The following is a 15,119-nucleotide window of genomic DNA, read 5'->3' as shown; positions in this document are numbered from 1 at the left end:
CCCCCCTCCCCCCGAACCATTTGGTTAAAATAAAGCTAAGAATTACTTGCAACTATTTGACACAGGTCTGTATAAAAGTGACTATAAACCCTTGGCTGTTGCTACAAGCCATGTCAATCAGACCGATATTGATCACACACACATCAAGCCAAAACTCGTCACCACTATGGATTCATTTGCAAGAGTTAAACACAAGTTTTGCCGTATACAATCTATACAGCCTATCAATATATTCTTGCTACAAAAGAGAGGCGGATATACTGACACCAGAATATTATCTAGATCTCTGAAGAGGGAAAAATAAATAATAGGGTTGCCTTTTTAATAATAATAATAATATGTAAATGCATAAGGTAAATGACAGTACTCTCTTAAACAACTATTCTGATTCACCATGTCACTGGACACCACCAATGACAGACTGAAAGTCAAAAGGCATACCAAGCATATACAGCAAATAATACAGGTATAAGGAAATGTGTGCTTTAATTAATAAATAATATCCAATGCAGGCTTTCATTTTAGATGCAGATAAATTCACAAACACCGTACAGAGAAGCCAAAAGAAGTTGAGAACTGAGGGACACACTTTGCAGAACATACTGTTGTCAAAGAGTCACGTCATTGTTGTCATGTTGTCTCTGTGGTACTTTGCATCTTACAGTATTCCAGGTCTTTATTTCGTCCGTTTAGATACTGTGAATGGCACCTGGTAAAATATTGTGGCAGGAAGTTACGTTTTTCTTTATGTACACAAGATTCATACGATATATAGCTCGGCAGGATCCTGCATGTGCATCTGCACAGACAGCACATGTATATATTATATCTATTATTGCGCTTCTCCCGCTAAAAAGTTAGCTATTGCAAGGTAAAATAGTGATAATCTCACTCTCAATAGAATTTATATATATCTCATATATCATTATTGTTATGGCTCTTGCATCACAGACTTTAATATGCTCTGGATTATAGTTAAAAATAGATTATTACTATGACAGGTTTTCCCTACTGCAGGCTCAACATTAATTTGTTCACAGCAAACAGCTTAGGGAAAATAAATAATTTATATTTGTATTAGTTAATTTTTTTGACAAAAATAATAATAGGTGAGCCTGTAGCCAACTAATAGGAAAAATATATAGATACAATTGCTACAGGTAAAGTGGATTCAGTATTTTCAGTGGATTTAACCTAGCATAGCTGAAAACGGAATATTTGGCTTTGGTTTAAATGAAGTTGTTAAAGGACAGAAAGTGTATCAGGCCTAATGACAGATTTGCTCCGAGCTTAAAGTAAAGTTTATACACAGAACATTAAGGCTTCTCTGAAAGAAAATCTCTGACACTTAAAACACAATGCTAAGTGTTTTAGTTCTGCAGAAAAGGAAATGTCGACAAAGGAGCCATGAATTCAGCATCACTTTAAGCTCCTTTTGCAGAACCTGAGCTGGCATTTGCATCGGCATAATGTATTTGAATGTGAAGATGTATCATAATCATAAATGTAAGGTAAAACATATCGTAAGGCTATGGATACCCTTGTCATTTCAATAAGGTGTTGGCATTCCATGGCCTGACCGTGTTTCTTGGCTTCCACTTTTTCTTGTTCATACATGCGTTAAAACTAAAAATCCAGACAATGCAAGTCTTAATGCGTTCAATGATATGGTCTGGCTCAGTGGATTTTTTGTAAAACTGACTTGGAAGCATCCAGATCTGCTACTTAATTCATCCTTGTGTGGTCAGATAATAAAAGTCACACAGGATACAAGTGCATTCCTTGGAGATATCAGATTCCTGCACACAATGCTCTATGAGTGCAGCAGATTTACTGTATTAGCTTTAAGTGTACACTCCAGGGGAGCAATAAACATAGGTTTGGCTCTAAGTGCTCTGATAAAGTTTCTCTATTATGTGGCATATTTGTTTTGCTTCCATGCTTGTATCTTTATCATTATGTGTGCCTTTCTCCCCTCCTTATATCACATCGTGTTAAAACAAAAGGAGAGAAGCGTCCCCAGAAAGATACGTCAGCAGTCCTTCAGCGGACATGGTTCACCGTGATTAAAACGGAAGAGCTAATATTAAACCATGGTCTTCCATAGTCCAGTGCCCGAAGGTCCAAAACTACGCGTCGCTTTAAAAAGTGCAGACATGTTTCTGAAGTTATCGAATGTCGTCCTTTTGTGCTTTTACAGTACAATCTTGTTGGAGTCAATTGGAAATTAGGATAGCTTGTATCATCCTAAATGATCCCGAGATCCATTTCAAAGTTGTGTTCATTAAAAAGGCTGATGATAAGTGCCGCAGCACAGAAATATGGGACGGTGCTTTAAAAGGTTTTATATACAAGGTTATAGCGTTAAAGATGTTTTCCCATAAAAGACGAGCAGGACTGTCTCTGTCGTCATTCGAAGTCTTCTTTCCTGGAGTGGATTAGAAGTGGCAATATTCTCACAGATATCCACGCTTTGGTTGCAGAACAAGAAAATACTGTATTGTCTTTCTTACACAGCCTTCCTATCTGAACTCTCTCATGAAAAAAACATCGATTTAACTAGATGTGGGCAGCATTGCAAATGTGCAGTCACACTTGCTCAAGGAATCCATTCAAACGCACAACTTTAGTGTTTTTGTGCCTGAACACAAATGAGATTCGATCAATATTCCACTCTTTTCCCATGAACTACTAACATTTTCTGGGGATTAATACAATCTCAAGACAGAGCTCCAAAACTGCAAGCACGGAATAATATTAGGACTCATCTGGAAGTCTCCAAAGGGATCCAAATAGGATGCTCTAGAATAACAAGTAAAGCATGTCATATGGCATATTACCACTACAAGAGCTTAGAGGACAATCAGACTCCTATCACCACTTTAACTCAGTTGTAAAGACCCAACCGCCAAGGGAACATGCTCTGCACATGTATCTCAGAAGATATCGATCTGTGTCTCCCTTTATAATAGTCTCTCATTTAATTTGTCACTCATTACATGTCTGCAGCTCTGGCTCCAATATACAGTGCGGCTCCTTGCCTTGCTCCCAGGGCTGTAGTACTTAATGAAACTGAAACAACCTCCTACTCTCCAATATTCTCTGCAAGATAACAACCCCTGCAAATAGAGTTATATTCCAATATGCAATATAAGTATTTCAGGAAAAAAAAACATTGCAGCTTCAAGTTTGTGTTTCGCTCGTGTTAATAGAATCCAATAAGCTAAAGTTGTAGTGTATCAACCAAAGACTTCTGTAGCCCCTCAGAAGCAGAGAATGCATTTTAATTAATGCTAGCATTCTTTATCTGAGAGAATGTGTTCCCTTTTCCACATATTTCAGAAGAAGACTCATAGTGTACTCAACAAAGGAAAATATACAAAGATAAAGTCAATGCGGCCCGCAAAATGGCCGCCCTATAAAAGACCACATAATGTCTTAGCTGTCTTTTGCCCTCCATCCCAACAACAGCCTCCATTTACCTGCTAATTATTCCTTTAATTTGGGAGTCTTTCTCCACTTGCTGTGCCCGTAGCTTCCTCTCACTGTCATCCAGTCGATTTTGGTACTGAAGGAGGATCTTATTGGTCTGCTGCTCCTGCGTGAGGAGCCTCCGCTCGTACTCCTCCAGCTTTTGGTGGGACATCACCAGGCGGCCCTTCAGGGAGGTGATCTCCTCCTCGTACTCCTTTACCTGAGGCAGAGGTATGGAGAGAATGAGGAATTAGAAATGATTCAACTGGGTTAGTATTGACCAACCTTGAGACCTCAATGGCTTGTGGATTTAAAGTTTCTTTATCCACATTTATATTCAACAAGACACACTGTAAAGTAGGAAACCACCTAAAAGAGTCTGATATACACTGAAAAACATTTGGCTGATTCCCACACTGTGACCTCTTGATGTCTGTGTTAAGACCAAATCTGAGTGCCATCTGCTCAGAACTGATAGACATGACTCAATGTTCCTCAAAGCATGGAAAAAAGTTTCATTTATTCAAAGGGCAGTTCTGAAACTTTAGAAGAATACCTACCCTGTCCATGCGTGACTCATCCATGCTCTTTGAGTACTCCTTCAGCTTGAATTCTTCACGGTCAATCCGCGAACTTTCAATGTCAGCCGACAGATGAGGCATGTTGGAGACCCAGGCCACTGTTCGCTCATTGGCTGGGGTGGGGGGATTGAGAGTGGATGGAGTCTGGGAGCCCTGGGAAGAAAGGCCAACACACTGAATATGAGAACATGAGTTCTTCTGTAGAGGACGTCAGGTCACAACAAGAGATGTTCTGAGCTGCATGAGTTTATTCATTTTGTGCTGAACCTCCTGACATTTTTAGGGCTGTTCTCACTTATACTGTACAGTAACAGACATCTCCAGAATCAGAATTAGGAATACTTTTATAAACCCAGGAGAAAATGGGTTACAAGCATTGTTGAGAAATAATCATGAGCACAGGTGCTGGTGGATAAACATGAATACTTCAGAGAAGAACGAAGAGAAAAAAAATGAAGTGAAAGCTTGCAGGTGTTACCTGTTTGCTCATGGTGGGTTTGAGCAGGTGCTGAGACTGTTGCTGTGGTGACTGTTGAGCGCTCTGAGTGGTGGTTCCCTGCGGACTCTGGTTCTCCCTGACAGAGCTCTGCTGGTGGGGCAGGCCCGGGGCGGTGTTGTCTTTGACGGACAGCTGCCGGGGCCCGTGCTGCCTGCCGGCGTAGCCCGTCTCCGGCGACTGGAGGAGGTTCCCGCTCGGCGGCCGAGTCTTTGCCAGAGCAGCAGGTGCAGCTGCCGCACTGACAGACAGCTGGTGGGATGTCTGGGACCTGACGCGCTGGGTGGGAGGCGGGGCCACAGAACTCTGGCGCATGGGTAGGACTGTGGTGGGGGGCGTGGCGGCCAGGGAGGAGTGGGAGGTTCCTGTCTGGTTGGCCATACCCATCATTTGTTGTTGTGGTTGGAGGTTATCCTTAGGAAGAAAAATAGTAGATATTAAGTTAGCATTTCCATTTTTTTTCAGTTCTCTTTTAGTTAGTTACTGGTGCTTCAGGCACCAGTAAGTCATTTTCTTTTAACTGTATTTTAATGTAGTATTATGAGAGGTTTTCATGGATGTGTTTGCTTTTATGTTGTTTGTGAGCCACTCACACACATTTCTACCGATAGAGAATCTTCTTGAATCTTGAAATGTGATCCAGGAAGTTTAGTTATCCAAACTACTTCTAATTTGTAATATAGTCAACAAAACAAACAACCTGAGGAAGTTACCTTGGGCTCTGGAAATTTGTGATCTACAAAAAATGCACTTTTTAAAATCAGAATAGATCTATTAATAATGACAACAACCCTTAGTTGACGTCTTCCCCCTTTCACTTGAAAGAGAAATATACATCTCCACTCAGTGGCTTTAAGACGTCACCACAATACAACACACATGTACCTGCGCATGCATGGACATCTGCCTGCGTCCGTAGTCGGCCCTGCTGTAGTCGTCGCTGTAGCTGTGAGAGTGGATGATGCTGGGTTGGCCCAGGTGACCGTCCCTGGTCCTGAGGGTGGACAGGTCCTCGCTGCGAGAGAACCCCCCGTGGGCGAACTGTGGCATGTAGTTCGGGTGAGAGGGGTCGGGCTCTGGGGTCAGGAGCAGCGGCGCTGGAGGTGGAGCCCGGCTGTGCTGGTGGTGGAGCTGTGGCTGCTGGGGCCCGTCAGCAGTCGCCAGATGAAAGAGGGGATTCTGGAAGGAAAGCGGGTAGCGCATGGCGGCGGCCTGCTGTTGCTGCTGCTGGGATAGCGAGTCGGTGGTGTTGCCCATCTGGCTCAGCTGGCTCAGCCGGAGGCCGCCGGACATGCTGGAGCCGCCAGAGCCAGCTGACAACCTCCCACCGGCCCGCAGCTGGCTGCTCAGGCCGGACCCCAGGCCGCCACCGCCTCCGCTGCTCAGCCCCCCGAAGCTGCCCATGCCGGCGATGGAGGCCTGGGAGGAGTTGAGCATTTCCACCGACTGCAGGTTAGACACGCTGTTCAATCGGGGATCCTGGAGGTCCATCATAGATATACGCTTTTATTGACACTAAAAATCTAATTTATAAGGGATATGAGAGGCCTTTGTGCCTCCTAATATTATGTACGTTACGTGGCCACGGATGATATGGGTGAGGGTGGTGCGGGGTGTTTTTACCGAGAGGCCTGGATATCGGATTGCCTCAAAGTATTTCCCAGGAAATACCGTTATGATGAGTTGCGTGGTGAATCAGTGGAAAAAAAGCAGATGTCATGATAAACTACAGCCTCGATCACACGATGGCAGATTCTAACAAGTATGACTAACATGCACGTTATACTAACCTCACTTTGATTAAAAAATAGACCTAGCGAACGGGATGATGAGTCCCCATGTCTACGTGTTAAAAACTCACCTTAGGGTCTGGTTCTGTGATGTCCGAGCTGCTCGTGCAGTAGGCCGGGCTGGATCGGGCCAGGGGAGGACGGGATACGTAAAACATGTCTTTGGAGGGCACTCGATGGAGGTGGTCACGGTCCTGGAAATTCATCTGGGAGCGGGATGGCATGACCCCTCCGGTGGAGGTGGGGGAAGGCAAGCGAGTGATATCTATAGAGCTGGAGAACAGCAGTTAGTAAGGCCAACAATAGCTGGAGTTAGAGACTAGGGGTTACTAGAGAATGAACAACTCGTTGATTAAACAGCTAGTTGATCTAGACTAATCTTTTAGGATATACTGCCATAGTACTCTGGTTGTGTGTTTTATACATTTCAATTGGAAATCATTCTTAAGATAAAGTCAACCGTTTAGTGTTTAACATACCCATGTAGATGTGAAAATAAAAAACACATACAAACAACTTCTATCTTACTTTCTTTCTCTTCTTTCAATTAGTACGTTGTGTATTTACCAGCCGAAAAATGTAACAAGAAAAAACGTTGGCACACGTTATACTCAACATTCTGTTTCCATAGTAACACACTGACACGGTCCAACAGTCACTGGGTTAATGTGAAAGTAATTGATTTATGTTGATTGCTAGTGATAACACAGACAATGGTGAGGTATGTACCTAGAGTCCGCTACAGCCTACCTATTCAGATCCCTCATCATGAGATTTTGGAACTCGGACGAGATGCCCCTGTTGAAGCTGGGCCGGGACAGCAGCCTGTCGGCCTGCCGCTCCACCACCCTGTCTGTCTGATGGCTAGGCTGCCTCTGGAGGTGAGGGTTACGCAAGGCCATACTGATGTCATTCAGGAGGCGGGGCAAAGGACCCAGTTTGATGATTGCATCCTGTGGTTCAAGAAAAACCATTTTGGCTGAGTTTTGCTGCGGAGTTAAAACATTTAATATTTTTAAGTTATTTAATGCAAGTTTTCTTTAATAAAAATGCCATATGTCCATCTCCACCTAAGTTAATGAGGGCTCAAGCCTGATTAAAGACTTACTCTACAGCTAAAATTAAGCAAGACTTTAGGCATAAGGTGAAAAATCCGGAAATATTCAGTCTGAGTTTGTTTAAATTTGGCCTCACTGTAATAAAACCTGAAGGGATGTAAAGGGATGGACACAAAACCTGTACAACATAATGTAATTCAAGCTATAGTATGAATAAGACTTCTGTCTCATCTATGGAAATGTATTTAATAAAAAATGTAATTACTGGTGGTTTTGAATTTTAACAATAAACTATCACGTGTAGCTATGGTTTATATCCATTTAAATGTAGGTGCCTTATCCAGATATATCAAATAGCTTAAAATACAGCATTATGACTAAATAATAACAATGAATAATTGATAGAAAAACTCAAATTTTGATAAAGACCTTAGTGAAATCTTGTGTAAAAAGAGGAGAAATCTAAAAGCAAAAAAGGGACAAAAACGTTTAAATGTTAAATAAATAATGTTACTTAAATATCCATTAATATTACTATGGTCTAGAATTTTATTTTGGAAACAATTACAGTTGGAAATTGCTGTATAGTTGTATAATGGCACAGATATTGCCATGATTGGGCTTACCTTGCTGAGCTGAGCGATGACCTCCCAGAGGAGGCTGTGCAGGATGGACAGCTCCCTGCCCAGGTCGATGTAACCCTCAAAGCCGCCCGCATTGCTCACACTGTCCAGGTTGGAGATCTCATACAGAAACTGCTGCATGGAGCCCCACTCCATCTCTAAAAACTCATTCATGAAACCCATGTACTCTTCTTTATTGCCAAACCTGCAAGTGGGAAAGGAGGGAAAGGGCAGTAAGGAGATAAGCCGATGGAGGGTTAGAACGAGTAGAGATAGGAAAGTGACAGAGCAACACATGACGGTGAAATGTAATGTCAACTGGAGCCACAATTTCAGATAGCTCTTAAACTGAAACACTGTTTCTTACATGTCCTTTATATCCACTGCCATTTTGTTGAGACATACCTGTATAGCACAATATGACTGAAAATAAGGTAACATTTTAAACACATTTTTAACTCAAGCTATGTTTTTCAGATTGTGAAGAAACATGCATTTTTTCATAGGTTCATAATTAAGGAGAAAAACTGAGTGTTACAAAGTACTAAACTAAAAGCTGTAGATAAAGTGAAATGAAACTGACTTGGAGAAGTTAGCCAGGTTTTGCACTACTTTGGCGATAAGGGTGAGTGTGCGAGACGTCTGTTCGTCGGGATACTCCTGGGTGAGGTTGAAGAGCGATGGGGACATGATGGCAGGACACAGGAAGCGCAAGAAGAGAGAACCACTGATGAGACGGTCAGCGATGTCTTCCCGACCTCTCTCTGCACAACGCACTCTCCACGAGGCAAACACTTCCTTTAGCTCTCGAGGGAAAACACTGGGAAGGGGAAATACCAAATGAGAGACTCAGTAGAAATTCAGAGTTTTTTCAAGTCCCCCGTGAAAGAGTCTGAAATCTCATGCATCTTTAAGAAGGCAGAGAGTAAAAGACAAACTGAAAACAAGCATGCATAGCTACTCACCAATGGGAGTTAACGATCTTGCAGAGTGCTAGTTCACAGCACATTCGGAGATTGGCTTGGTGGTCTGGGAGCACGGAGGGTGGGGTTCTCATGGGGTCCACTTCGCAATTTTCCTCTGACTCATACAAGGCCCTTATGAACTCCCCTACAAATTATATTCATTAGTAACTGGTGAAATTGTAAAAAAAAAGCCTTGAAGATTTCAGTGTTGTTACAATACAGAAAGCACAGGCATAACATAACATTGTACACATTTAGATAGAAAAATAAAATACATTACATTTAAATTAAAAGTAGGAAGCAATTAACAGAAATAAAGAAAAATGCTTAATGTTGGACGTGGAACTATATACTTGAAATCAAAGTAATTCAAAATTCAAAGTGGACTAGATTGGGGCAAAAAACAAAAAAACGACATTTAGAATATTGACTACATGAGCGATACTGCATATTTTCAACCCATTTTCATCATAATTAATATTATTTGTATAGTACAAACTGATATTATCTTTTTCATTTCCTGTTTACAAGTATCCAGAGTAATGGTGGTTGACTATATAACAATGTTAACTTATTATCAAGTTTTTGTACATGTTCGTGAAAACATTCATTAACGACACAAACCTAATGAGAACATTATATTCAATGTCCTTCTCTCTCTTTAAGAAAGCTTTATTTATCCATAATAATAGCTGCTTCCCTATCCCACAGACTTCAGGCACTTGAGCTGCACTTGGCTGATCAAATAATTCAGTATATCGTCAAACTCAGTGCAAAGATATGACAAAATATTATTCTGTGGGTAAGATGGGAAAATCTAAAATCCCCCATCAAGCAAAGGAATGGAGGAAGACTGAGAGAAACAGTTTCTAAGGGACGAATTGTCCTTCAATTAAAAGTTTTGGCTTTCCAAAACTTATCTCCTGAATTTTAAAGCATTTCAAAATGGAATATGTCCCCGTTTATACCATGACTAACTCAACTGCAAGTGCTTCACTGGCATGGCTCACCTATAGCGTCCTTGAGGTACTTATGTCCGATCAGTTTGAGGTACTCTTCTATGGCTTTGGTGGCCAGAGTGTTCTCTCTGAAGATAAGGTGTTCTCGGTCGATGAATCTGTCTACCTCGCACATCGCCATGTCTGACAGGAAGTCCTGAGGAAAAGAAAAAACTCAACTATTGTTCTTACACACAATGTTTACAGCAGAAGTAAAGACTGAACAATCTGTTTTCAGCTTCACATACTGATAGAGTAGCCCCTACCTTAGCCTTCCCTGTGCTCTGCAGTATATGCACCAACGCAGAGGCCACTTCCTCTTTGCTCTTCACACTCAGCACGGGCTCCAGCACAGCACACAGGGTGCGGTAGTTATTGGTGACGTACTCTGCAAACTCCTTATACAGCTCCATGGGCAGGATGTTCATGGTCTGGAAGCGTGATTTGAGGCGTAGGGATGCGTTGATGATCTTCCCGCCCCCCCCACCGGCTCCCTTTGTGAGGACGCTGGGCTGGATGAGCGGGTACCACTGCTCCACAAACTGACGTCCAGTGATGCTCGAGATGGGGATGCTGACCAGTCCTAAGTATGTGCTCTTTTCCTTAAAACAAGAAAAGAGTAGACATAGAAATAAGCATGTTTAGAGTACTTTTTCATAAGATGTACTTTATTAATCCCAGTTTGGGGAAAAAAATGGTTGCAGCAGCTAATAAAGAAAGCTAATAAGTTAATAATAAGCTATTCAATAAATCTGCGCTGTCTGATTTTATAATAATAATCTCATACATTTATAAAAAAGAAAATCTTAAAATGTCAAAAAAGTCCATTTCAAGCTTCTGCACTGAATAAATAACGAGAAGAAACACCAGATCCCTGGAGTGTCATTTGAAGCTAGAAATAAGTTTATTTAGCTATGGTGTTGGTACTCTTGTACTAAATTGAGAAAAAGGAATTACCATATTTGTGACTCACTATAATTTATTTATAAAAGTGACATGAGGGGGCGAAAAATACTATTTTTACTGCCAAATAGTAAATGGCAATGGTATTGTAATAATAAGTCTATGGCATTGACCTAATCAATTTGTCATCAATTAAGATTGTTCTGGATTTTCATTCTTCAGGTCCGGCCCTCTGCTTTTTCAGTGTCAGTGCAGTTTGAAGACACTCCTGTTTCCCTCCAACACAAACTATGGACGTTGCATCATTGTGTTATAAGGCTATTAAAGCAAATGACAAAGACAAAAGCAGAGCCACTGCAGACAAGACCCCATTTTGTTACTGGCTATTTCATTATAAGACGACTGAATGACAATGTAGCTCTTTAACATAATGTTCACTCCTCACAGTATGTCCTTTCTTCATCTCTTGTTCTTGTTGAAGTGATGCTCTAATGAGCCAAATTGCTTCTTTGTGTTGTTTTTGGTCTCATCTAACTCCTGAAGAAAATATGTGGTATATTGCCTCTAAATGCTGCACCAGCTAGCGGCCAACTGTGGCTGTCTGTCGCTTGGTGCTGAGAAGTTATGGTAAAGTTGTTGTTTCTTGTTTTCGCTGAACAGCCCAATGAGAGTAGCAAAACGTCCAAAGCTACAGGTATGAGAGCTAAATAATGAGATGAAAATGTGTTGCTAAGGGGATCTTCAGATAAGGGTGATCCATTCCTGCAGGTTTATCATCACAAGTGCCTTTTGTCACTGTGTCAAATTCTTTTCTCATTATCATAGAATTGATTTGATTGTGAACATTTTCAATTCCATCCACTTAAGCATTATGTTTAAGTTATTTTTTAGTAATTGAAACATTTGACTCCCTTAAAACCGTACCACATCTTTCAGCAACAAAATGCTAAATTAACCCAAATATCAAATAAGTCCTTCTTTCATATGAGACCTCCATGGTGAGATGTGTGTGTCACCTTGCGTCTCTTCTTGTCTGTCTCCTTGTATAGATGAAGGCGTAGGTTGCGGACAGCTGGCAGGTTGTTGAACTCAAAGTGCTCTCCCCAGAAAACGGTGTCGGTGCGGGGTTTGCTGGTGGTGCGTGCGTACAGCATGTCGTCCAGACAAAGTTCGCAATAGTAGCGTTTCTTGGCTGGAAGCTCGCGGGCCTCGATGATCCACAGTTTGAGCACATTGTCCACCCTCCTGCTGTTGTCCTGCGAGGAGATAAAGCTGGGTCAAATCAGGTCGAGAGCATTTACTGTCATTAAAAAAGCTTTACAAGACAAGATGATGCAATGCAGGGGAAAACACGACAAACGGCAAAGAAAAAAGATCAGAGATATGAAAACTGAAGACGGTGAATGTGAATAAAGAGCGACAGCAGGTCAGCCTGCAGGAGCAAATGACAGGAGAGAAGTAGCTGGTGACATGGTGGTGGAGCTACTGTGGAGGATGTACTTGATAAATTGCTTTCAACTCAGGACTTGAGTACAGAGACAGACGGCAGAATGACAGGGACACAAGGAGGGGAGTAGGTGAGTGGATGCAAAGGCTAGAAAAATGGGTCCATTAAAAAGTAGAAAGACACAAATGAGACGATGCACAGGTGCTGCAAAGACGAGGGACAAACAATGACGGTAATGTTTCTGTAGACAGCTACACTTCCTAATCATGATCACAAAGCTCAAGCTATATTTGACTTCCCCCATGGGAGGAGAGAGTGCCGTGTTGATTGCAGAATGATGTCATTTCAACTAGGCTTAAATGCCATTGTTGTTAGCCCCCTGTTTGCCTGCAGACTATTGAAGTCCTAATTTAGACAACTCAATATGCGAGCACCACGGTTCTATATCCACAGTTCTTAAGTTCTCCATTTGTATGCGCTTTGATAATCAGCGCCAAACACAAGGCGTAATGTATTCTAAACGTCTGAGTTTGAACGTGCTGGACATCTGGTGGCTCAGTTTGCTAGTGCACATACAGTGCAGCAACAACAGCATGGGCTCGAGTCCTCTGCTTTGATATTATGTTACATCTTCACTCGTTTCAGTCAGATCTTGATTTTACTAGCAAAAAAAAAACGAGTAAAACAGGAAAACAGGGTGAAGTGGTAGCTCTCCTTTTTGAAAGTACAAACACTCAAAGCTCAAACAGGGATTTGAAAGGCTCCAGGAAGTTAAGAAGCATAATGATAATCTTTGTCTCCGTAGTGAGTCTTATCTCTGAAGATGCATCTGGTCTGAGATGCACAGTGCATGTTGTTTAGGGGTAGGAGGGCGATGATTTTTGGAGTGAGCCCCCATGTGGAGTCCTTGGAGCTCCATGACTCAGCCAGGACCCCCGCGGCCCGAGCATCTGGCCGAGGCATTCGGCTCGGGCGATGTTTCATCTCAGTCTGGCTTAATAACTCTAACTGCCTGGTTGCCATCAAAGCGGCATTTCTTGCATGTGTGTTCACGTTTTTTTAATAACAGAGAGGGAAGTTACAGGACAATTTTACAAAGTAAGCTGGTTGAAAATGAGATTTTGAGTCGATATAAAGTTTGGAGATTTCATTTCTTTAAGCTGTGAGGATGGATATAAACTCACAGTAGCACAAAGGGAGTTTTTTTAATGTGAAATACTCCCAAATACCCCTTAAATCATCGAGTGGACAAGAGCTGCATCCCATCTTCACTTATTAACCACGATCTGATGTCACCTATGAGCAAACTGACATTAGGCCATATGCAAGAACATTTTAATATTCTCATCCTCAACCCTTTTTTTTTTAAGAGCGATCCAAACTGGACTAAATTGGCGTGAATAAATTAGGCCCACAGAAAGCAATGACCTGGACTCATCGGAATTAATTCTCTCAGCTCTTGTTCCTTCAGTATTCTTCAGTATTAAGCATCACACACATGCTGGGTAGGTAAAAATGATCCTGCTGTGTGCAATTTACTGACCTGGCATTACCTGATTGGTGGATATCATAGTTTTTTCCAAATAACAGCAATTGCCACCAATCCCCCACCATCTCGCATTACCCTGTGCAGCTTTAATATTTCTGTGTGGAGAAGCGACTATATTGTTCGACACAGACACACACAGACACAGGGATGGAGTTCACACAGAGAAATGAAGCGGTGCGCTCTTATTGAAAACAGACAACAACGGGAGACGGGGAGGAGAGAGAGAGACACACAGACAGAGGGATCATCCTTTTTGTTTTTTCTTCCTCTACCGCATCCCTTTCTCTCCCCTCACCTTGTTGGGCTTGACAGCTCTCTGCAGGTTCTCGATCCATTTGTCTCTCTCTGCAGCTGAGCGACACGCAAAGCACTTGGTTCCCGATGCCGTAGTCACCTGAGGTTATAGCCAATGGTAAATTCAACAACCACAGCCATTAGTAACTATGGAGACTGCAGCTAAAGCGCCAAAATAATGTCTTGTATTCACTCTCAACCTCTGTCATGTTGCACTAATGGAAAAATGATGGGAAAAGCTGACAGACTCCTACAGGAAATTATTTTGGGACTCATTTCAATTTCCTTTCATTCTTCAAATGTTATATTTTCAATTCACAGTCTCTTTAAAGGTCACCTATTATGCAAAATCCACTTTGTCATGTCTTTTATACATCAACATGTGTCCCCTCTGTGTAAAGAGATTCTGAAAGTTTCAGGAAAGGCAATAGTTTGGACGAGTGAGCTCGTAGGATACTGTTCTCATGACGAAACTCCACTCTCGACTCGACGAACCACACCTTTTTGTCGACAGTGTGTAGTCACGGTCTCGTCATTTTCGTAGTCTTCAGGACTGTCCACTACATTCCCAGGGGATAATATGACAAAGTAAGTTATATATTTCCAGAGTTATATAATCGTTATGTACGAGACTCTCACACACCCTTGGTCTAGTAACGTCGTAGGGTCATTCCAGGGACAGAGTCTTCTCCCGACAAGAGCACATGAAATCTACTTTTTATTCCTCCGGGGAGGGGGCGGGGAGGCCTCTAATAACACCACATTTTATTGTGTTACCCGAGACCTCCTCTAGTCCACTATTCCCCCCCCCATGGAACTCAACCACTACCGATTACAATGTGTCGGTTTTTTGCAATACTGTAGTGTTTCACCGGTCTTAGACTAGAGTCGAGTAAAGTCTGTCCAAAAATCATATTTACCTCAGTCCGAGTTTTTCCCTG

The 15,119-nt window shown here is 42.0% G+C and overlaps 1 protein-coding gene across 1 annotated transcript in view; it reads right to left on the bottom strand.

Annotated features, from left to right (window-relative positions):
* Positions 1-15,119, bottom strand: part of LOC104955412 (ras/Rap GTPase-activating protein SynGAP-like) — a 33,256-nt gene that overhangs the window by 15,095 nt on the left and 3,042 nt on the right. The window contains exons 3-15 of the mRNA XM_010782739.1: positions 14,180-14,278; positions 11,905-12,144; positions 10,252-10,587; positions 9,998-10,142; positions 8,988-9,132; positions 8,606-8,842; positions 8,026-8,227; positions 7,092-7,294; positions 6,413-6,614; positions 5,437-5,997; positions 4,534-4,965; positions 4,035-4,208; positions 3,483-3,694 (exon numbers count right to left, since the gene is read on the bottom strand). Of these exons, the coding sequence (XP_010781041.1) occupies positions 3,483-3,694; positions 4,035-4,208; positions 4,534-4,965; positions 5,437-5,997; positions 6,413-6,614; positions 7,092-7,294; positions 8,026-8,227; positions 8,606-8,842; positions 8,988-9,132; positions 9,998-10,142; positions 10,252-10,587; positions 11,905-12,144; positions 14,180-14,278 (3,188 nt within the window). The remainder of the gene's footprint in view (positions 1-3,482; positions 3,695-4,034; positions 4,209-4,533; positions 4,966-5,436; positions 5,998-6,412; positions 6,615-7,091; positions 7,295-8,025; positions 8,228-8,605; positions 8,843-8,987; positions 9,133-9,997; positions 10,143-10,251; positions 10,588-11,904; positions 12,145-14,179; positions 14,279-15,119) is intronic.

The sequence above is a fragment of the Notothenia coriiceps genome, unplaced genomic scaffold (assembly GCF_000735185.1).
Source record: "Notothenia coriiceps isolate Sejong01 unplaced genomic scaffold, NC01 NC01_scaffold00024667, whole genome shotgun sequence".
NCBI lineage: Eukaryota > Metazoa > Chordata > Actinopteri > Perciformes > Nototheniidae > Notothenia > Notothenia coriiceps.
The sequence above is the reverse complement of the archived record's forward strand: the minus strand, read 5'-3'. Positions and strand labels throughout refer to the sequence as shown.